The 20,889-nt window shown below is 39.4% G+C and overlaps 1 protein-coding gene across 21 annotated transcripts in view; it reads left to right on the top strand.

The window, feature by feature from the left end:
- Positions 1-20,889, top strand: part of HECTD4 (HECT domain E3 ubiquitin protein ligase 4) — a 224,153-nt gene that overhangs the window by 114,056 nt on the left and 89,208 nt on the right. For 10 of the 21 annotated variants that reach the window (XR_013522118.1, XR_013522117.1, XR_013522116.1 and 7 more), the window contains exons 14-27: positions 1,448-1,518; positions 2,430-2,535; positions 3,106-3,226; positions 4,191-4,319; positions 7,392-7,516; positions 9,286-9,439; positions 9,938-10,038; positions 12,064-12,262; positions 14,391-14,537; positions 16,036-16,140; positions 17,391-17,554; positions 18,139-18,372; positions 20,022-20,214; positions 20,376-20,480. Coding sequence is in view for 18 of the 21 variants with exons in the window: in XM_078337354.1 (XP_078193480.1) it covers positions 1,448-1,518; positions 2,430-2,535; positions 3,106-3,226; positions 4,191-4,319; positions 7,392-7,516; positions 9,286-9,439; positions 9,938-10,038; positions 12,064-12,262; positions 14,391-14,537; positions 16,036-16,140; positions 17,391-17,554; positions 18,139-18,372; positions 20,022-20,214; positions 20,376-20,480 (1,954 nt within the window). In the remaining 3 variants the exon portion in view is untranslated. The remainder of the gene's footprint in view (positions 1-1,447; positions 1,519-2,429; positions 2,536-3,105; positions 3,227-4,190; positions 4,320-7,391; positions 7,517-9,285; positions 9,440-9,937; positions 10,039-12,063; positions 12,263-14,390; positions 14,538-16,035; positions 16,141-17,390; positions 17,555-18,138; positions 18,373-20,021; positions 20,215-20,375; positions 20,481-20,889) is intronic. The other 11 variants (XM_078337356.1, XM_035257693.3, XM_078337353.1 and 8 more) reach the window with 4 other exon arrangements.

Raw genomic sequence — 20,889 nt, 5'->3', positions numbered from 1 at the left:
CATCCAGGCTTAAGTTTAGTTGGTACAATCTCGGCTCACCCCAACCTCCATCTCCCAGGTTCAAGCGATTCTCCTGCCTCAGGCTCCCGAGTAGCTGGGATTACTAGTGCCCAACACCACATCCAGCTAATTTTTTTGTATTTTTAGTAGAGATGGAGTTTCACCATGTTGGCCAGGCTGGTCTCAAACTCCTGACCTCAGGTAATCCATCCACCTCGGCCTCCCAAAGTGCTGGGATTACAGATGGGAGCCACTGCACCTGGCCACAGTGAACTTTTTTTCAGGAATACAGCCTTAAAGTGACTAAGTATAATTTAGTGACTGAGAGAGCTGGGTGGTTGGTCTGAAAGATCCATATGGCAGGGGTGAGCATAGATGACAGGGTATTGTTTTCCTTCCACAGTACATTATGCTTCAAATCTCTTTCTGTGGAGCATTAAGGCAATGATTGAAATCTGCTATTCTGAGGAAACTTTTGGAGGAGATAGGTATATTCACTATCTTGATTGTGGTAATGGTTTTATTGGTGTATACATATGTCAGACTTATCAGATTGTATACTTTAGAATTGATTGAATGTTAAAACTCAGTTGAAAAAGAAAACAGTCTAAGTGTGGTAACTCATGCCTGCAATCCCAGTACTTTGAGAGGCCACGTTTGAGACCAGTCTGGGCAACATAGTAAGACCTCATCTCTACAAAAATATTTAAATTAACCAGGTGTCCTGGCATGCACTTGTAGTCCCAGCTATTCAGGAGGCTGAGATGAGAGGATCACTTGAGCCCGGGAGGTCAAGGCTGCAGTGAGCCAATATTGCACCACTGCATTCCATGCACTCCAACCTGGGCGACAGAGTGAGATCCTGTCTAAAACACACACACACAAAGAAAAGAAAAGAAAAAGATTCTGATGCTGTTTGCAATACTGTTCTTCCCTCCTTTTTGGAAAAACTGAGAATTAGAAATTCACTTTCTTAAGTGATTTTTTGGAGAGGCACAATTGGTATATGTAGGCTTGACTACATTGACTTTTCATAGCTTACCAATGCTCTTTAACCAGTTCTGCATCTGGCCCTAAGTAACTTATCATTTTGGTAATTCAGAGGAGGAGGAGGAGGAAGAGAGGGATGCCGTTTATCAGGGAAGTGATTGGACTGGATCGCGACAGTGAATTTCAATTCAAATACATTTTTGGGCCAGGTGCAGTGGCTCACACCTGTAATCCCAGCACTTTGGGAGGCCAAGGCAGGTAGATCGCTTGAGCTCAGGAGTTTAAGACTAACCTGGGCAACATATTGAGACGCTGTCTCAATTTTTTTTAAATAAAAGGTATTTCACAGTTTTATGTAATCCAATTGGCATCTTTAATAAAAATAAGAATTTAAATATTTAGAGTTTTGATTTTTAGAATATTCAATTAAATGTTTTTGACTTTTTTGTCATTTCAGCTCTGGTTTAAATATCTTGTACCCAGGTGAAACTGAAATCAATAACTTACTTAAGCTGGTCTTAACAGAAGGTAAGAAGTATCCTTTAAATTATCTTTGAACAGCTGTCCTTTTTTTGTCCTCAAGAAAACAACTTCGTATTAAGATAATTGATACTTCTTTATATGTGTTAGTCAGCATATTTAAAAAATGTATCAGCAGGCCAGGCATGGTGGCTTACACCTGTAATCCCAGCACTTTGGTAGGCCAAGTCAGAAGGATCACTTGACCCAGGAGCTCAATACCAGCCTGGGCAATATAGCAAGACCCTGACTCTACAAAAAATAAAAAAAATTAGCTGGGTATGGTGGCCCATACCTTGTTGTCCCAGCTACTCAGAAGTCTGAGGCAGGAGTATTGCTTTAGCCCAGGAGGTTCAGACTGCAGTGAGCTGTGAAGACGTGACTACAGTTAGCCTGGGCAACAGAGCGAGAAGACATCTCAAAAAAAAAGAAAGAATGTATCTCCCTATGCATATATGCTTAAAAAGCAAAAACTGTGTTTTATATATCTGCAAGCTTTATAAACTTTCTGTCTCCACTGCTTAGCATAATGTATGTGACTATAGATGTGTAACAAATAAAATAATGACACTGGTGATTTCTGAGCCAGTTGTCTTCACACATTGGAGCCTAACTTTTTAAGTTAGACAAAACAATAACAGAAGTTACTTCATTAAAGACAGTTGGCATTTAGAAGCAACACTAAGGGACTGAAAATCACACTTAATGATATATCAAGAAGGTAATTACACTTTGATCAGAATGCTAGTTAAAAAATCAGATTTGTTGTGATGTCATTTTTGCTGCTTTTATTTTTATCGGTCTGTATGTCTAGTACCCCTAGCTTGCCAACTATCTATTTGTTTAAACACTTTTTTAAATAGCATCAGTTTTCTAATAGTAATTACCAAGGTAGTTTATGAAACTTTGTTCTGTGTTAGGAGAGAGAAACAGTGGACTCTCCCAGCTACGGGATGTGATCCTAACCAACCTGGCTGAACAGCTCCAAAACAACCGATTTGGCAGCGATGAGGATGATCATTACAGGTGACACCAGTTATATTATTCACTCCTAAACTTTGTGTTCACAGTCAATTTACATTTAAATGTGTTTGATCGACTTCAACCTCCTGTTAAAATGCATATGATCGTTAGCATCTTAAACCTAAAACATGGACCAGGTAATTCCACAATTACCCTCAGAACTGATAATTGCACATTTCAGTTTTATCAGTAAAGTAAGTTGGGCCTGGGGAAAGGGTCTGTAGCAGAAATAACAGATGGAACTTATTTAGGAGATCTTGGCTCAGAGTACTGTCCAAATTGCTAGTCTATGAGAAAGGCTGAGTATGTGTGTTAGAGCTGGTGAAAGGGATGAAGGTGTTTTTCTGTGATATTTATAAAATACATTGATTTGGTAGTTGGGTGCCATTTGATTTCTATTAGTTTGGTTTAAATAATATACCTAGTTGTTAGCATTATTACTAAGGTGATTTGCTTACAGAATCAATTAATTACATATCTTCTATTTGTCATCTTACACCAATTATATAAAATTTATCCTTTTATGAATAAACCATCGATATTTTATTGTCACATTTTTCCTGCATTTTTAAGACTAAATGATGAACTTTTACACTACATTCTGAAGATTGTTGTACGAGAATCCTGTATCTTAATCACCAAGTGCCAAACTGTCTCTAAAGATGATTTTCAAAAGCTCCTTTCAACTGTGCCTGTAAGTAAAAATGTGTTTAATGAAAGAAAAATTATGTCAAGCATCCCTGTTTTCATTTTATTATATTGACAGGTGTGAGTATACATATAGACTTAAAATAATTTATGAAAGGTCAGGCACAGTGGCTCATGCCTGTAATCCCAGCACTTTGGGAGGCCAAGGCGGGTGGATCACCTGAGGTCAGGAGTTCAAGACCAGTTTGGCCAACATGGTGAAACTCTGTCTCTACTAAAAATACAAAAATTAGCCAGATGTGGTGTACATACCTGTAATCTCAGCTACTCAGGAAGCTAAGGCAGGATAATCATGTGAACCCAAGAGGCAGAGGTTGCAATGAGCTGAGACCATGCTACCGCACTGCAGCCTGGATGATAGAGCAAGACTTTATCTCTAATAAGAATAATAAGAATAATTTGTGAAAGTCAGTGGATTACTACTTAATCCAGAAATGTAGAACTAGACAAATCCACTTGAAAAACTTTTTCCAGAGACTGTTCCCCCTGCTTAAAATTACTTGATGCAATAAATTGATCAGATTTGGGTGTTTTTATCTAGTGAAAGTTTATTCCCTTATTAATTTTTAATTTTACATTGTTTTCTAAACCATGAGTAAAGTTTTATAGAGACCAATAGGAATCAAAAGATTCTTTTAAGGGTTTGGGTATTCTTCTATAAGGTAGATGTGTGTGAGAGGGAGGGGGAAGAATAAATTATTGAGGCAAAAATTCAAGTAAGTGTTCTGATTAGTGAGGATTGTGTAGCAAAAGGCAGAAAGTTATAGTAAATGTGTCAAAGTATGTATGGTAAGCCATTTGGAAATAAGTCACCTGAAAAACTAACTTGGTCTGTTTTCTGTACTTTCTCTTTTTGTTTTATTTGTCAAAATCTTTTAAAAACATGAGGATTACATGATCGCTCTTTCAGTAGGGTTTAGATCATTTAAATGCCCTTATTTGTATTAAAGGCTGCATCCTCCTGCCTGCGCTATCTGATGGCAGTTCAGAATCATCTTCTCAGTAACACTATTTTGATTAAACCTGATGAGAATGATGACAGTGACAGCTCCTTGCAGGGAGAGACATTGAAGGTACAGGTAAACACCAAGCTTTATTTTAACGATGTGTTCTACCCAGTGTGTAAAGCAGTTAATTGGCTAAATTTCTGTGTATTATGACGTCAGAATTCACCTTGTGGCTTATATTCTTGTGAGAGATAACATTAGGCCACTCATTCCACAGATTTTTTATGTCATTGCACAGTGGTCACCATATTTGTGACACTCATAATGTGTCATCCATGTGCTCCTGTCAACCTTTTTGTGCCTTTGTTTACTTCCATCTTCTTTTAAAAACTATATAATATGGCACTTACAAGTGATCTTATATGTACCTGAAAGTTATATCTATATAGACATACATATATCTATAAATCTTGGAGCATTAAATAATTTAAAATTTTTGGATGGTTTATTCTCTTGATTAAAATAACTTTCAAAAGATGATAGTTTTCTCTCAGTCTTCATACGGAATAATCTCGTTTCTAAACCTATAAGTCAATTTCATTTTCTGTAATTATTTTAAAATTAGCTTCTGTATAAACTCACTAACTTGTTCCCAAATGACAATTTATAGTAGTCCAAATATTTTTTTTATAGTTATGGTTGTCATAATTTTGACAGATGCTCAAGGCTGTTGTTTGCATTGTTCTTCAGAATTTCGTCTTTGTGGGAGAATCAGAGAAATCAACAAGAACTTTATTCTTTCTTAGAATGTTAAACACACTGAAAAATCAACCAAGGAAGTCATGGTTAAAGATAAAAGCCATTACAGTTTGCCCTTTTCTTACTCCTTTATGTGTATATACTATTTTTTTTTTTTTTTGAGGTGGAGTTTTGCTCTTGTTACCCAGGCTGGAGTGCAATGGTGCGATCTTGGCTCACCGCAACCTCCACCTCCTGGGTTCAGGCAATTCTCCTGCCTCAGCCTCCTGAGTAGCTGGGATTACAGGCATGCGCCACCATGCCCAGCTAAATTTTTGTATCTTTAGTAGAGATGGGGTTTCACCATGTTGACCAGTATGGTCTCGATCTCTTGACCTCGTGATCCACCCGCCTCGGCCTCCCAAAGTGCTGGGATTACAGGCTTGAGCCACCGTGCCCAGCCCACATGCAGTTTTAATTTAAGTTGTTGATAATATTTAACTTCTCTTGCCTTAGTTTCCTCATCAGTAAAAAAGGACAATAATATATTCTTTGTAAAGTTCCTGTATTAGCAACAAGCCCTGTAATACCTGGCACTTTGCTGCTATGTGGTATGGAGTCAGTAGATGATCATGCATGTCATTAGTGTGACTTAAAATATGATTTGGCTCATCATTAGTTCAGAGTTCCTACTCTGTTAACGATTAAAAAAAAAAATCTCAATAATACTAAAAACAGTCGCTGAGTGTGGTGGCTCACACCTGTAATCCTAGCATTTGGGAGGCTGAAGCAGGCAGATCACTTGAGGCCAAGATTTCGAGACCAACCTTGCCTACATGGTGAAACCCTGTCTCTACTGAAAAATATAAGAATTAGTGGGACATGGTGGCACCTGCCTGTAATTCCAGCTACTTGGGAGGCTGAGGCAGGAGAATCTCTTGAACCCAGGAGGCGGAGGTTGCAGGGAGCCCTGATTGCACTACTGCACTTCAGCCTGGGCAACAGAGTGAGACTCTGTCTCAATCAATCAATCAACCAAAATAGTAAAAAAGACCCCAGAAAATTCCAGCAATGAGAAAGTTTTGTCTATTTGAAGGCACAATTTTAATCTTAGTAAATTTTTTCTTTTTTTTGTGCAGTGGCTCAATCTCAGCTCACTGCAACCTCTACCTCCCGGGTTCAAGTAATTCTCCTGCCTCAGCCACCTGAGTATCTTGGATTACAGACGTGCGCCACCATGCCCAGCTAATTTTTGTATTTTTAGTAGAGATGGGGTTTGTACCATGTTGGCCAGGCTGGTCTTGAACTCCTGACCTCAAGCGATCCACCCGCCTCGGCCTCCCAAAATGCTGGAATTGTAGGCATGAGCCACTGCACCCGGCCTAGCCTTAGCACATTCTTAATTAAACCATAGAGAGAAATATAAAGACTCTTAGGAAAGGGTGAATAGGCTCAGTTGTCTAGGATTCTTGGGAAAAGTTAAAAAACACATACATGTCCCCTTAAAGAGTTTGTATTTTTTTTAATTGAAAATAACTGTATTTTGTTTTTGTTTTTGTTTTTTTGAGACGGAATTTCGCTCTTGTTACCCAGGCTGGAGTGCAATGGCACGATCTCGGCTCACCGCAACCTCCGCCTCCTGGGTTCAGGCAATTCTCCTGCCTCAGCCTCCTGAGTAGCTAGGATTACAGGCACGCGCCACCATGCCCAGCTAATTTTTTTTTATTTTTAGTAGAGATGGGGTTTCACCATGTTGACCAGGATGGTCTCGATCTCTTGACCTCATGATCCACCCGCCTCGGCCTCCCAAAGTGCTGGGATTACAGGCTTGAGCCACCGCGCCCGGCCGAAAATAACTGTAAACTAAACATTTATATGATATTAGCTAGTCTTTTTTAATACATTATTTAGTATTTGTACTCCCATGAACTCTTTAATAGTAATTTTAATGTTTATTAGCCTGTAACTGCCTGCTACTTTAATTGAATTTTTTTAACTGCCTGTTTTCAAGTGTGATGGGTTTAAGGCATTAAGTAAAAGGTCACTTGTACTGTTTCAGAATGTTGTGTTTTTGTCTCATTTTATTCACCGCCTCTACATGTGCCTTTTACTGTTCTGTTTTTCTCTTTAGCTATCCTCATACCACCCAAGGCAGTCTTCCACCTGGACAGTTTCTGGGCTGGCCACAAGGAGCTCTCTTGTGCTGGATGGGATGGGAGATAGGCCTTTTCTCCTAGGGACTCAGAGTGATCCCTCTGAAATACTGCGTATTTCTGTCAGCTTTCCAGACCCTGGTCTCCCAGATTGCTACTTGCCATCCTAGCAGAATTTACTGCTTTGGGCTTATTCTGGCCACCTCATTATTTCATTTGGAAATGCATCATTAAATACATCATTTCATGTTGTCATTGTGAACTTACGTTCATCACAAAGCTTAAAAATAATACGATGATATTTTCTGCCTAGGAGCTAAAAGTCAGTATTTTGGCTCTTGCCACCCAAATCCTGACTGGATGTGATGAAGTGTTGGAAATGCTACAGCAGGTCACAACTGCCCTCATAAATAGTGACATAGCAGACCGTGAGCAGAGGTGAGGAACGGATTTGTGGGCTGTGACCAACTGCCCTTTGGGAAGAAAAATTTGTTTATTAAAACTAAATCTTTTTAGAACAGAATATAGAAGGATTAGTTTTATATAGATAGATTTTTGTGAGAATAGGCTGAAAGGGCAAGTGTTTGAAAGCCAAGTGTAGTCACACTCTTTCATCTGCTTTCAGGTGAGACTGGACCAACAGCCATGATCTAAGGGTAGCAAGGTTATGGAGGGCACAGCCTGATCTCTGCCACTTGGGACTTCTACTGTCATCACTCCCAAATTGGCCTTTCCTTTAATTATTGAGGTTAGCACCATGCACACTTAGTTTCCTCATGATAAAGACTTTGGGAGGAAGAAGTGACTTATCTACTGCTACTCAAAAGATGACACTGATGTGATATCTCAAGATTTTACTGTAATTTTACTTCTCCAAATACATGACTGATGGGGCAAACTTCTCTTTCACAGTAATAAAGCCCTTTCTCAGCCCTTCACATTAAAACTTCTGCTGTGGTTTGCTTTTAGAAATGCATTGCCCACTATGTTTTTTGACGATTTGAATATTAAATCTAAAAGAATCCTACAGTGTAATTTTTGCTTCTGTAACCCTGTCTGTTACTATGGTCTTGGTTCTTGCCCACTCCTAGGGAGTAGATAGGAGGTTTGGATTGAGAACAGTATAACCCAGATAGGCATTGCATTGAGGCTTAGTAATACATAATTCAATCTAATGGGAGAGCCTGAGTTTCTGGTTCCCATACCAATATCCCAAGTAGCCTTAAGGAATTTACATAATCCATTTCTTTTTGCATTCCTTAATTCTTCTAGCAGGGGACAGGGATATTAAGAATGTGATTTTAAAGATAAATTTAAAATTTGCCTACTTAGATTAGTCAAAGTCTTAGAGACTGAAAGTAGAATGGTGGTTGCCAGGGGCTGGGGAAAGGGGAAAATGAGGAGTTACTGCTTAATGGGTATAGAGTTTTGGTTTTATAACACAAAAGAGTTGTGGAGATGGATGGTGGTGATAGTTGCACATTATTTAATAATGTTGAAATGTACACTTAAAATGGTTAAGATGGTAAATGTTATGCTATGTTTATTTTACTATAATAAGAGAAAATTGGGAGAAAAAATTTGCTTGCTTCTGCATGTCCCAGACAAGCCTCAATTTCTCTAGACCAGTAATGGATGTCATGGCTATGGGCAGGTGAATCAATGTTGTAGCCATTCACTTCCTCCTTTTTAGAGTGCCCAGTGTAACATAGCGACCAGCAGCCCCAGAGGCAAGGGAGCTTTACAGGTAGTAGCTATTGGCATTTGAGAACCCATTTGTAAAGTGCTTCAAAGGTGCCATGTAGGTTGGCTCCATGGTTCACGCCTGTAATTGCAGCAGTTTGGGAGGCTAAGGTGGGAGGATCACTTCTGCCCAGGAGATCAAGGCTGCAATGAGCTGAGATGGTACCAATGCACTCCAGCCTGGGTGACAGAGTGAGACCCTGTCTCTAAAACAACAAAAAAAGGCGCTTTATAAACTTTTTGGCAAAAATCACAGATTGAAGGTGAAACCCATTAATAACTTTCTGCTCTTCCCCTCTTCTTCAGTGACAGAAGGTGGAAAATTTGTGGACTGTCACTGAAAGTGCTTAACTAGTTTAAGGAGATGCAGTTTAAGAGAATTTGTCAGATAAAGATGACATTAGTTGCTTCTTCACATGTTTGGGCATTGCTTAGGCTGTGTGTTTTTCTTCACCTTTTTGTAGGTTAAAAGGCTTGGAACAAGTTACTAAGGCTACTATGCTTGGTCACCTTCTTCCAGTGTTACTGACCTCCCTGATGCATCCAAATTTGCAGACTCTGATCATGGCCGATGCCCTGATGCCTCAGCTAGTGCAGCTGGTACTCTATACCAGCCAGGTATGATCCTTGGTGTGCCAAATGAACTGCTTTTTGGCCAAGCTGCTTCACAGGGTGGCTATTTGCTTTCACTGAAGACAGAATAAACATAATCCTGTCTTTCAGAAACTAAGGGTAATAATGATGGAATGAAGAAAAATATGTCATAAAAATAAATATTAAGGGAAAATATTTTGTTTGTTTGGCTAAATTACTAAGTGCAATCTTTTAGTGAGTGTTCATAGCAAATCAGCTGTAAAAATACCAATATACAATGCTACTAAAACCCTACCATTATAGTTTGTCTCCTGAGTTCTTGCCAGCTAATAGTAGCTAATGTAAATGATGTGTTCCATTCCAGCATTAAGTAAAATAATGTTAAGTGGTCTAAGTAGCACAGCATTTCTTAGTGAAGGATTGTAAAAAGGTAATTTAAGAGAGACTTCTAAGTTTGGCTCTTATACCATTCAGATAACTGACAGTAGCACTCAAAGACTTAATGATGGTTTTGTGTTTCAGACGGCTTTGCTGCTTAAAACCCAGTGTCCGGTTTTTGCTGAGGTGGGCTGTTCCCCATGTGGTGCACCAGACCAGAAGTGTAGGCTGTTCCCTGATGAGAGGTAATGGATGCTGCTTCCTTGCAGGAACTCTTTTCTTGTTTTCTTCTGGTGAAAGCCTAGTACTCTTTATGAAAATGATTTTTAGAAAGGATTATCTAACTGTAAAGAGAGACTTTGGAATAAAATTTTAGGTAACTGTAGAATTGCTTTGTAGATTTATAGCAACTGGTTAGAATAAATTTCCCTATGGATCAAGAGATTAGTTCAAAATTGATCTGAAATTCTCATATGCTAATAGTGAGGATATAAAATATTATGACTTTGGCAGGCAGTTTGACTGTTTCTTTTCTTTTTTCTTTTTTTCCTGAGATGGAGTTTTGCTCTGTCACCCAGGTTGAGGTGCAGTGGCATGATCTCAGCTCACTGCAACCCCAGCCTCCCAGGTTCAAGCAATTCTCCTCCCTCAGCCTCCTGAGTAGCTAGGATTACAGGCATGGGTTACCATGCCCAGCTAATTTTTGTATTTTTAGTAAAGACAGAGTTTTACCATGTTGGCCAGGTTGGTTTCAAACTCCTGACCTTGTGATTCGCCCACCTCGGCCTCCCAAAGTGCTGGGATTACAGGCATAAACCACCACGCCCAGCTGGCTGTTTTTTAAAAAGTTAAACATATATCTACTATATGACTCAACTACTTCACTTTTACGTGAAGTAAAAGAAAGAAAGAAAGCAAGGTTCTTACAAAGGCTTTTACATTAAGGTTCACAACAGTTTTGGTTAGAAGAGCCCAAAACTGGAAACAACTTAAATGTCCATCAGTAAGTGAATGGATAAATAAATTGTGATAATAGTCATACAACGGACTCTAATCAGCAATAAAAAGGAATGAACTCTTGTTATATATAACAGCATGTATATAATCTCAAAATACTAAACCCTGAGGGAAAGAATCTGCATCCCCTTAGGTCATGTACTGTATGATTTCATGTATATCAAACTCTAGAAAATGCAAACTAATCTCTAGTGACAGACAGCAAGTAAGTGTTCACCTAGGGGAGAAATGGAGTGGTTACAAAGAGGAAGAAGGAAACTTAATAGATATAACAAATGTCCAAACTTATCAAGTTGTATGCTTTAAATATGTCCAATTTATTATATCAATTATGTTGCATTAAAGCTGTCCTTAAAAAACATTGTTCAGAAAGGAAAGATTTCCTGAGTTTCTCTAGAACAGAAGGATATGAAATTGAGCTTTTTGCAGTGATGAAAACTTCTATCTGTGCTGTCTAGTGCCATAGCGACAGGTTGTTATTGAGCACCTGCAAGATAGCTAATGTGACTGAGGGACTAAATTTTAAATTGTATTTCATTTAAATTCAATTTAATTGAAATAGCCACATGTGACTAGTAGCTACCATATTGGACAGTGAGACTCTGCAGCTCAAGTTTCAGAGTTGAAAGAATAAGAGAATTTCATGGCAGCTAAGTTTAAGTTTCAGGAGTTTGTATTCCACAACCTCAGGCACCATGAAATCCTTGAGAGTTCAATTATAGTAGTTAAGAGAACCTTTGAAGGCACCTTACTTTAGCAAAAATCATAGTAAAAAGTAGTTATGTAGACTTTTGGAGTTTTCAACAATTAGCATGTAGATATCAACAACAGGAAATTTTTACAGGATGCTAATTCTGTGGGATTTGGAAAGGGGCCAATCTTAAGGATCCTTTACAGTATCCTTTTTTTTTTTCTGAGTACCTTTAAATGAGAGTTAATCAGGTCTTCTCCTCAATATCAACTGGGCTTCTCCCTTGAAAAAAGTGGGAAAAATGAAAATATGTTTCTGTTTTTTGTCCTGGAAAAAGGCAAAAAAGAAAAAAAAAAGCAAATATAATATATAACAACAAAGAAAAAAAAAAACCCTTAAATGGAGAAAATTTTTAAATGTTTCTGATTGCCACTGAGATCAAGCATTTAAAAGCCCCAGTATTATACTGCAAGCTGTGGAAAATTAAAGAGCAATTTAATGTTTACATTGTTTTTCCTTAACTTGCCTGCTAAGCTGAATCATTTTCTCTTTTTCTGTTTAGAATGTTAGAAGAGAAGGAGGAGCCAGGATTTCTCACTGGTTTAAAGATTCCTGCCCCATGGGCTGCTGGGAAGACTGTGGAAACAGTCCACCCTGTCAGAGACAACTATAAATTTAAAGAAACGGTCCATATCCCAGGAGCTCGCTGCCTGTACCTTAGATTTGATAGCAGATGCTCTTCACAATATGACTATGACAAAGTAAGTAAGAATTGGGTTGTTACTGGTTCCACCTTGAGTAAGCTGATTCTTAGATGCTTCTTCTTTTTCTTTGCTGCTGGTCACCATTCTTGACTGATTTCTGTCTGCAGATATCTCTAAGGAGAACTTTTTTAAGATAAAGTTCTTTATCTTTGAAGGGTAGTGATTGAGGGAGTTAGAGAAACACCACCTCTGAGGTCTAAGAACAATGTTTTAATGATGTGTTGAAAGTGTACTTTGTAAGCTTTCAGATGCTTAGATCTGAGTGGAATGAAATGTTCCTTTTCGTTCTGCTTACCCCCTGCCCTCCCTGTGTGCTTGAAGTTCCTCCAGATGTGTGATGTCCATTCATCTAGAAAGGTCTCACTGCCCAATTCTTGGAGCTTCTCATGTATCTTTTGGGAAAAGGTGGCTTTTTAGAAGAGTTTCAGAGGTGCTAGGATCTGGTTTATATTTATTTAAACATTCGTTCTTCCTTTTTCGAGGAAGAGTAGTTTCCAACCTGGTGGCTTAACAGTTAAATGAAAGGAAGCATCTTAGGGATTGGAGCATTTTCTTCTACTTAGAATTATTGAATTGTAACCTGTCATGTTAGTCTTAGGAGGAAAGGCTAATGAAATATGTAACATATGAAAGAACAGCTAGAGGATTATCTAATAGCTTCATGAATATTCCTTTTATGTAGCTTGTTAGTAATCTGTTGGCTCTCTCTCCTATGAACTATGTGAGGGCAAATGGGCTTAAATCCTAGTAGGGGATTCTGACTTCTGAGGCTGGCTTTAAAAAAACTTCTATCTGGGGAGGTTTTTAGGTTAAAAATAAAGGACTTCTTAACTCTATACACTATGAGATGGGGAAACACATTTCTGGGCAAGTTATAAAATCCTCTTCCTATCTTTTAGGATAGTGAAGATTCCCAGGTGCCCCCAAAGACTTGTCCTCATAACTCACCTTAGCTGGAAGCAAGAAAATGTATGAGTTGATCTTTTAGTAGGCCTTTCAGAAACGTGTCTCCTAGCATCAGTCCACCCTACTTCATAGCTCCTGGCATTGACTGCTCCCATTTCCTAGGTTCAGGTGAAGTGACTTTTAATATAGAAATGGGAGAGGCTGCCATTTTAGTTGGTGTCTTTTTGTTTCTCTTTTAAAAACCGTAATTTGCATTTCTGATATGCGCTAACTTATGCCTGCAGTAGATATTAGTGTAAAGTGATGAAGCACAAAGAGGCTTATTACATGGATAAAAGTACATTTACTTTTCCAGTGGTCCCTGGCTGGTGTCAGCAAAAGGCCCCAAAGGGTAAGAAATCACAAAATAATAAGCATTCAGGGCTGAAGATGGAGCTTCTAAATCTGAACTTAGACACAGTGAGAAGCAGTCAAAGTGTACATTAGAAGACAGAGTTTGGTATTTACAGAAGCCAGAGCTTTATTTTTCCTATGGAAGTCTTTGAATGCCAAATGAGCTATAAATGTTTCTTCTGCCTATTAGAAAGTCAGCCAGCTGGTTATAAATGAATTAGAGACATACTGATACATGAAAACTGACCCAAGAAGCAGCAGCCCCCTTTCTGGCCCAAATTTGTATCATTTTCTTTTTCTACCATGAAGCAACATTCTAAGAATATATGGCTTATTTTCAATTTGTTGCATTTTTAAAAATTCTTATTTATTCATTGATTTTGCTTTTTGGTGCTTTTATTTTGTTGTTGTGCTAGATATAACCATATTTCCATCTGTATTTGCTCACTTTATTAATTTTGGGGAGGACTTAAGGGGCCAAACTGTTATTAATGAGTTGTATGTTATTAATTAGCATTAAAACAGCTATTTCAAAAATACTGATGTACAGTAGCTGAGTATAACTATTTAATGTGAGATCCCCAAGCCAATTAAAGCATGGTAATATAAAAAGTATACTTCTTTTAATTAATAATTGTTATTACTCTGTGGCTTCCCTGTAAATACCAATGACTGATTGCATCCAAACTAGTATCAGTTATACCTAAAAAATGAGGGAATATTAGTTATACTATAATGACACCAATGCCTGGTTATAATTGTACTTTAAACAAAATTTTTTGCAGCCTTTTTATTTGTAGATGTTGTTTTTGTTTTTCTTTTACAGTCTAACAGTATATTTTCTGTTTTGAAGTTGGTGATATATGCGGGGCCTAACACAAACAGTAGGAAGGTTGCTGAATATGGAGGCAACACACTGGGATATGGCAGCCGTAGTGTCTTAGGAACTGGTTGGCCGAAAGACTTGGTGAAGGTATGGTATCCAGTCATAATTGCTTCCTAGAAAAGAAAATGAACTTGCAGCCCTCACAGGTCCAAGTACTAACTGTAATCCCAGAAAAACATTTGCCATGGGGCCTTTCGTTGAGGTGGAGCCACCTTTCCAGGCCCATCAACTCACTATTTCTATTCAGAATGACCCTCCTTTCACTTGTAGAACATGATATCCCTGTTACTGCCTTTCACAAGTTATTCCATGGATAGAAGTTGTCACAGCATTTTCTTCCTTGTTGATTAAAAGGGTTGCTAGTTCTTCCAGCTTAGTTCTCCTCCACACTTCCTGTTGAGAAGTACCCTAGAACCACAAGGCCATTGCAGTGTGAAAGTGTTGAATTAATGTGTTCAGAGGAATTTGGGCCTCTGGAGCAAAACCAATTATCCATTCTCAAACTGATGAAATTAGGGCCATGCTTTGTAATCTGGGCCTTAAACTACTTACTATGTATCTGTCTGGAATATGAATATAAACTGAAATGTCTGTTAAAACCCAAAAATGTCTCCAAAGTCTGTTCCTAGGGCCTTTATTTCATATACATTACGGACCCTCTTTAATTCAGCCGTAGATGACAAGCCATTTGTTAGAAATTATGACTGGACATGGCTGCTCATGCCTGTAATCCCAGCACTTTGGGAGGCCGAAGTGGGAGGATCACCTGAGGTCAGGAGTTCGAGACCAGCCTGACCAACATGGTGAAACCCTGTCTCTACTGAAAATACAAAAATTAGCTGGACGTGGTGGCACGTGCTTGTCATGCCAGCTACTCAGGAGGCTAAGGCAGGAGAATCACTTGAATCTAGGAAGCGGAGATTGCAGTGAGCTGAGATTGGGCCATTGCACTCTAGTCTAGGCAACAGAGCAAAACTCCATCTCAATAAAAGAGAAATTATGCTCAAGGCCGAGTGCAGTGGCTCATACCTATAATCCCAGCACTTTGGGCGGCTGAGGTAGGCAGACTGGTTGAGCCCAAGAATTTGAGACCAGCCTGGGCAACATAGTAAGACCTTGTCTCTACCAAAAAAAAAAAAAAAAAAAATTAGCTGGGAATGGTGCTGCATACTTGTAGTTCCAGCTACTCAGGAGACTGAAGTGGGAGCATCTTTTTAGTCCAGGAGGTCAAGGCTTCAGTAAGCCATGATCATGCCACTGCACTCCAGCCTGGGTGACAGAGTAAGACCTTGTCTCAAAAAAAAAGAAAATGATTTGATTAACCTTTGCCTTGATCTTGCTAATGGGCAACTGTGGCCCATTTCACAGATGCCTCATCCCAAAGGCCACCTGGTCAGGAGAGACACTTAAAGGACTGGGAGTCTAAATGAGAGGGAATGGAATTTGAATCAAAAAGCAAGTGAGAAAAGGAGTGAAATATTGCTGTGGTCCTTTTTGAAAGTAAATCTCTGAAATTAATTGCTCTTTTGAAAATTGTGTATCTTGTTTTTAAAGTGCATTTCCCCCCCCCTCCTTAAATTTTAAGGTGGAAGGAGATACAGTCACCTTCTCCTTTGAAATGAGAAGTGGCCGTGAACACAACACTCCTGATAAAGCCATGTGGGGCTTTGCTTGCACAGTTCGCGCTCAGGTACTTGAATCTAACCACTGCCATGGACAAAATATACTATCTGCTATGTGCCTTGATTACATACATCATATTTGCCTTGGAAACAGGGCAGAATATGAGTCACCGTTTCATCTGTCTCTTCTATTTGGCACTAGTCAACTACTAGCAGTTAGTAGTACTTTTACAGAATAAAACCTACCATGACCTAAAATCAGCTCAGCAGCACAGAAATAAATCTATTGATTGGGGCTCCTTCTTCAAAGCTTGGGGAGGTGACCTTACCCCAGCATCTTTCCACAGGGCAAAGAGGACTCAATAGAACTTAGTAGAAATAAGCACTTGGATCCTGGGTTTTAAGAGTAGTTAAGCATCCCGCTGGGCATGGTGGCTCACACCTGTAATCCCAGCACTTTGGGAGACTGAGGTGGCCAGATCACCTGAGGTCAGGAGTTCTAGACCAGTCTGGCCAACTTGGTGAAACCCCATCTCTACTAAAAATACAAAAATTATCTGGGTATGGTGGTGCGTGCCCATAGTCTTACCTACTCGGGAGGCTGAGGCAGGAGAATTGCTTGAACCCAGGAGGCAGAGATTGCAGTGAGCTGAGATTGTGCCACTGTACTTCAGCCTGGGCGACGGAGTGAGACTCTGTCTCAAAGAAAAAAAAAGAGGACTTAAGCATACTACTGACCCCTCCAGTTGCCGGATTCTAAAAATATGTTTTAGATTTTGAGGTTTCTTAAGCTTAACCAAGCTAAGACTCTCCAGAGTGGCATTAACTGCTAGAATGTAAACTCCATGAGAGCAGAGATCTTCGTTTCATCCTCCGATATATCTCAGGCACCTAGAACGGTGGCTGGCATACAGAGGGCACTCAGTAAATATTTCTTGAATGAATTCAGTGCAGCCATTGACAACATCACGGTTTGAGCACAGGATGGAAGTGAGAAAACAAAATAGTGGTTTATACTTAGGCACAACAGAAAGGAAGCTATCAAAGAATCGGATTTCTTTATTTGATTTGTGCTATTTCTAATATGGGGTCTGGTCAGCTATTTTCTCTGCAGAATTGTGTTGCAACTTCATTCTGGTCATTCCAGTGCCACCATCTAGTCATGATTTAGGTGCTGTACCTGTGTCCCCTAGCAGTGATAACTTGATGCTGCTCTGTAGAACCCTGTGCTTGGGGACAGTGCAGTGTGGGGCAGCACAAGTAGCTGCCTCTGCCAGTGTGCTCTGACCAGTGTGGTTTACCCCTGTCTGCATTGTAGGAGTCTTCGGAGGATGTCTCAGGAGGCTTGCCCTTTCTGGTAGACCTGGCTTTAGGTCTGTCTGTGTTAGCTTGTTCCATGTTAAGAATCCTGTACAATGGACCAGAAATTACCAAAGAAGAAGAAGCCTGTCAGGATCTATTGCGGTCCAAACTTTTACAAAGGTAACAAAAAGGTTAAAGTTTAGCTAGTGTTGCCTGCAAAGGAAAAAGGACTTTATATGGAAAACTCCTTTCGGTACATTTCCCAGGTGATAGTGCCTACTGCTTGGCAATCTCATGGGTGTTTTTGTGTCTAAGAAATAAGATGAAAATTACACCATAGTGCTTTCTGGCCCTTACTTTACTAAATTTAAAATTACGTCTTTGAACTGCATAAGCTTTTCTGCAACACAATTATTGTCTAGTTAAACTGAATGATCCCCAAGAGGATAGGTGATTGTATGATAAAACAAACACAGCAAATGTTTATTGTACAATCTATACAAGTGGGTCTGTGAACATCAACCATGTCATTCTTTCAGCTTTTCTATACATTTCAAAGTTTTAATGATTAAATATTGGGGAGGAGCTAGATCTCCAAAGATGGGCTTTCATACAGTGCTCATTTTTCTTTAGCTTCTGGAGAAGTTTTGATGAGTAACACAGAATGTGATCCTTCATATGTTTGATGTATCTGCAAACATCCAATAGCTTTCCAATAATCTTGATGAGAGAAGAAGTGAAGAGCCTCTTTTCTGTCTGCTCAGGTGCCAGTGGCAGGTGGAGGCCAATGGCGTGATCTCCCCTGCCCTTACTCCGAGCCCCTCTCCACTGCCTCTGACCATAGAGGAAGACAGAGAATTCACCTACCCCTCTGATGTCCTCGTGCCTCCTGTTGGAAACTACTTTGATCTGCCTCGGATCAGGCTGCCTCCAGGAATCATGATAAAGCTCAGGGAAATTTCTGGGCGTGCTAGACCTCAATTTAGACCAAGTATAAAGTATGTTGCTGTGTAGTGTTTTACTTTTCGCAGTGGAAAAAAGTTTCAACCATTGAAATGGATGTATTTCTTCTGTGGTCTAGGAAATGAACCTTTAATTTTATGTTTACTGCATGAATGTTAAAATTAACTGAGTCTGGAGGGCCCACCAGGTGGTATTCCAGATTAGGGGTTCTCAAAATTTGGTCCTCAAATCAGCAGCTTTGGCATCACCTGGGAACTTGTTAGTTCTTGAACCCCATTTGATACCTGTTGAATCAGAAGCTCTGAGGATGGGGCTCAGTTTAGCAAGTTTCCCATGTGACTGATGCATGCTAAAGTGTGACCGAGTTCTAGGTTTATGTTCAGTATGTTGACCTTCTGCTAGCAATCAGCCTCTACTTTAGTTTCCAGAGTTTATTTAGAGACATGTGTTTATTTTTGATGCCTAGAGAAATGGTGAGGAGTTCTCTAATCCAGAATGTACAAACTTACAGTTACAAATGTCTGTAGTATTCTTGCTTAAAGTCAAATCTGTTTTGCAGGCCTCTGCCCTGCCTCCTGAGGCAGGATTTCAGAGAGAAAACTTTAGAGAATGTATGAAATTTAAAATGAAAAAAAAAAAAGAGAAAACACCATTGTTTTCAGCCCAACATCTATTTGGACCGAATACTGCAGGCTATAACACTACATAAAATTAATTAGTGGATAGATGCTGCTGAAGATCTTTTCTTAGCCTTAGCCCTTTTCCAGCTCTAGTATGACTCTAACTCAAAATGTAGCAATCATAGAAAATGAAGTCTCTTTACTCTTGTTTGTTCGTTGGTTTGTTTGGAGAGGGAGTCTCACTCTGTCACCCAGGCTGGAGTGCAGTGGCACAATCTTGGCTCACTACAACCTCCGCCTCCTGGGTTCAAGTGATTCTCCTGCCTCAGCCTCCCGAGTAACTGGGATTACAGGCGTGCACCACCACGCCTGACTAATTTTTGTATTTTTAGTAGAGACAGGGTTTCTCCATGTTGGCCAGGCTGGTCTTGAACTCCTGACCTTAAGTGATTCACTCACCTCAGTCTCCCAAAGTGCTGGGATTCCAGGCTGAAGTCTCTTTACTCTTGATTTTCAGCTTTATCAGCCAAATTCAGTTTTATCAGTTAATATACTAAATTATCTGCCAACGTAAGACTCCTACAATGCCATTATACTATTCATACCTCTTACTCTATTGTAATAAAGGAGGTGTGGTGAATATTTAATATCTTTAGATTAACGCCTAAGTTCCCCAACCTATAAAATATAGTATTAGGCCTGGGACACAGTGGCTCATGCCTGTAATTCCAATACTTTGGGAGGCCAAGTCAGGAGGATCACTTGAGCCCAGGAGTTCAAGACCAGCCTGAGCAACATAGTGAGAAATTCCCCTAAAAGTGTTTTTCTTAAATTAGCTAAGCATGGCAGCATGCATCTATAGTCTCAGCTACTCAGGAGGCTGAGGCAGGAGGATCCCTTGAGCCCAGGAGTTTGAGGCTGCATTGAGCCATGACTGCTTCACTGAACTGCAGCCTGGGTGAGAGGGAGACCCTGTCTCTAAAAAATTAAAAATGAAAATAAAATACAGTATTGAGAAGCTGAGAGCATGGCATATACCTGACTGATTTCCATTGTGATCACAGAGAAGTGATTCAGCCAGACGTGATGGAGGAAATGGTGGTATCTTGTGTTATTAAGCACTTGAACTTAGTTGATGCACTGCAGTCTCTAATAAATTTTCAATATCAAGAAGAACATGCTGAAGAATATGATTTATTATGTAAAATTATGGGAGAGACCTTTAAGAAGCTCAATGCCATGGAGAGACAGCTGCAGGTAAATGTCTGATAACTGTTGGAAATAATTTCTTTCCTGGAAATTTAAAGAAATTTAGAATGTGATCTAAGCTTTAAAAATTACTATTGTGACTAAAATTTTGAATTTTCAAACAGATTATACTTGTTTTTATTTTGCATCTATTTTAATGTATCTAATAGAGTGTTGCAGAACTGGAACAAAAATGGCAAAGTGAAGTAGACGATGCCATACAGGGGAAACTGGAGAACAACATGCCTTTCTTTTATGATTACCATTTTAATGAGGTGAGCAAGGTGTATGATTTGTCACTGGGGCATAGCCATTTAGACAGCAAACATATATACTGTGTGTGTGTGTGTGTGTGTGTGTGTGTGAGTGAGTGTGTGTGTGTGTGTGTGTTTGTAGAGGTAAAATGTCATTTCCTCAAAAGTTGCACACTCTAAAAACATACCCATTCTTTAAAAGAGGTTAAATGAAAATTGATTAGCTCAACATGCAATATATAAATAAATACTCATTACGTTTTTCTTTTTTTTTTTTTTTTTTGAGACAGAGTCTTGCTCTGTCACCCAGTGCAAGAATGCAGTGGCATGATCTCTGCCTCCTGGGTCCAAGCAATTCTCCTGCCTCAGCCTCCTGAGTAGCTGGGATTACAGGCACACGCCACCACATTGGCCAATTTTACTTATTTAT

Source organism: Callithrix jacchus, chromosome 9 (genome assembly GCF_049354715.1).
Source record: "Callithrix jacchus isolate 240 chromosome 9, calJac240_pri, whole genome shotgun sequence".
Taxonomy (NCBI): Eukaryota; Metazoa; Chordata; class Mammalia; order Primates; family Cebidae; genus Callithrix; species Callithrix jacchus.
The sequence above is the reverse complement of the archived record's forward strand: the minus strand, read 5'-3'. Positions and strand labels throughout refer to the sequence as shown.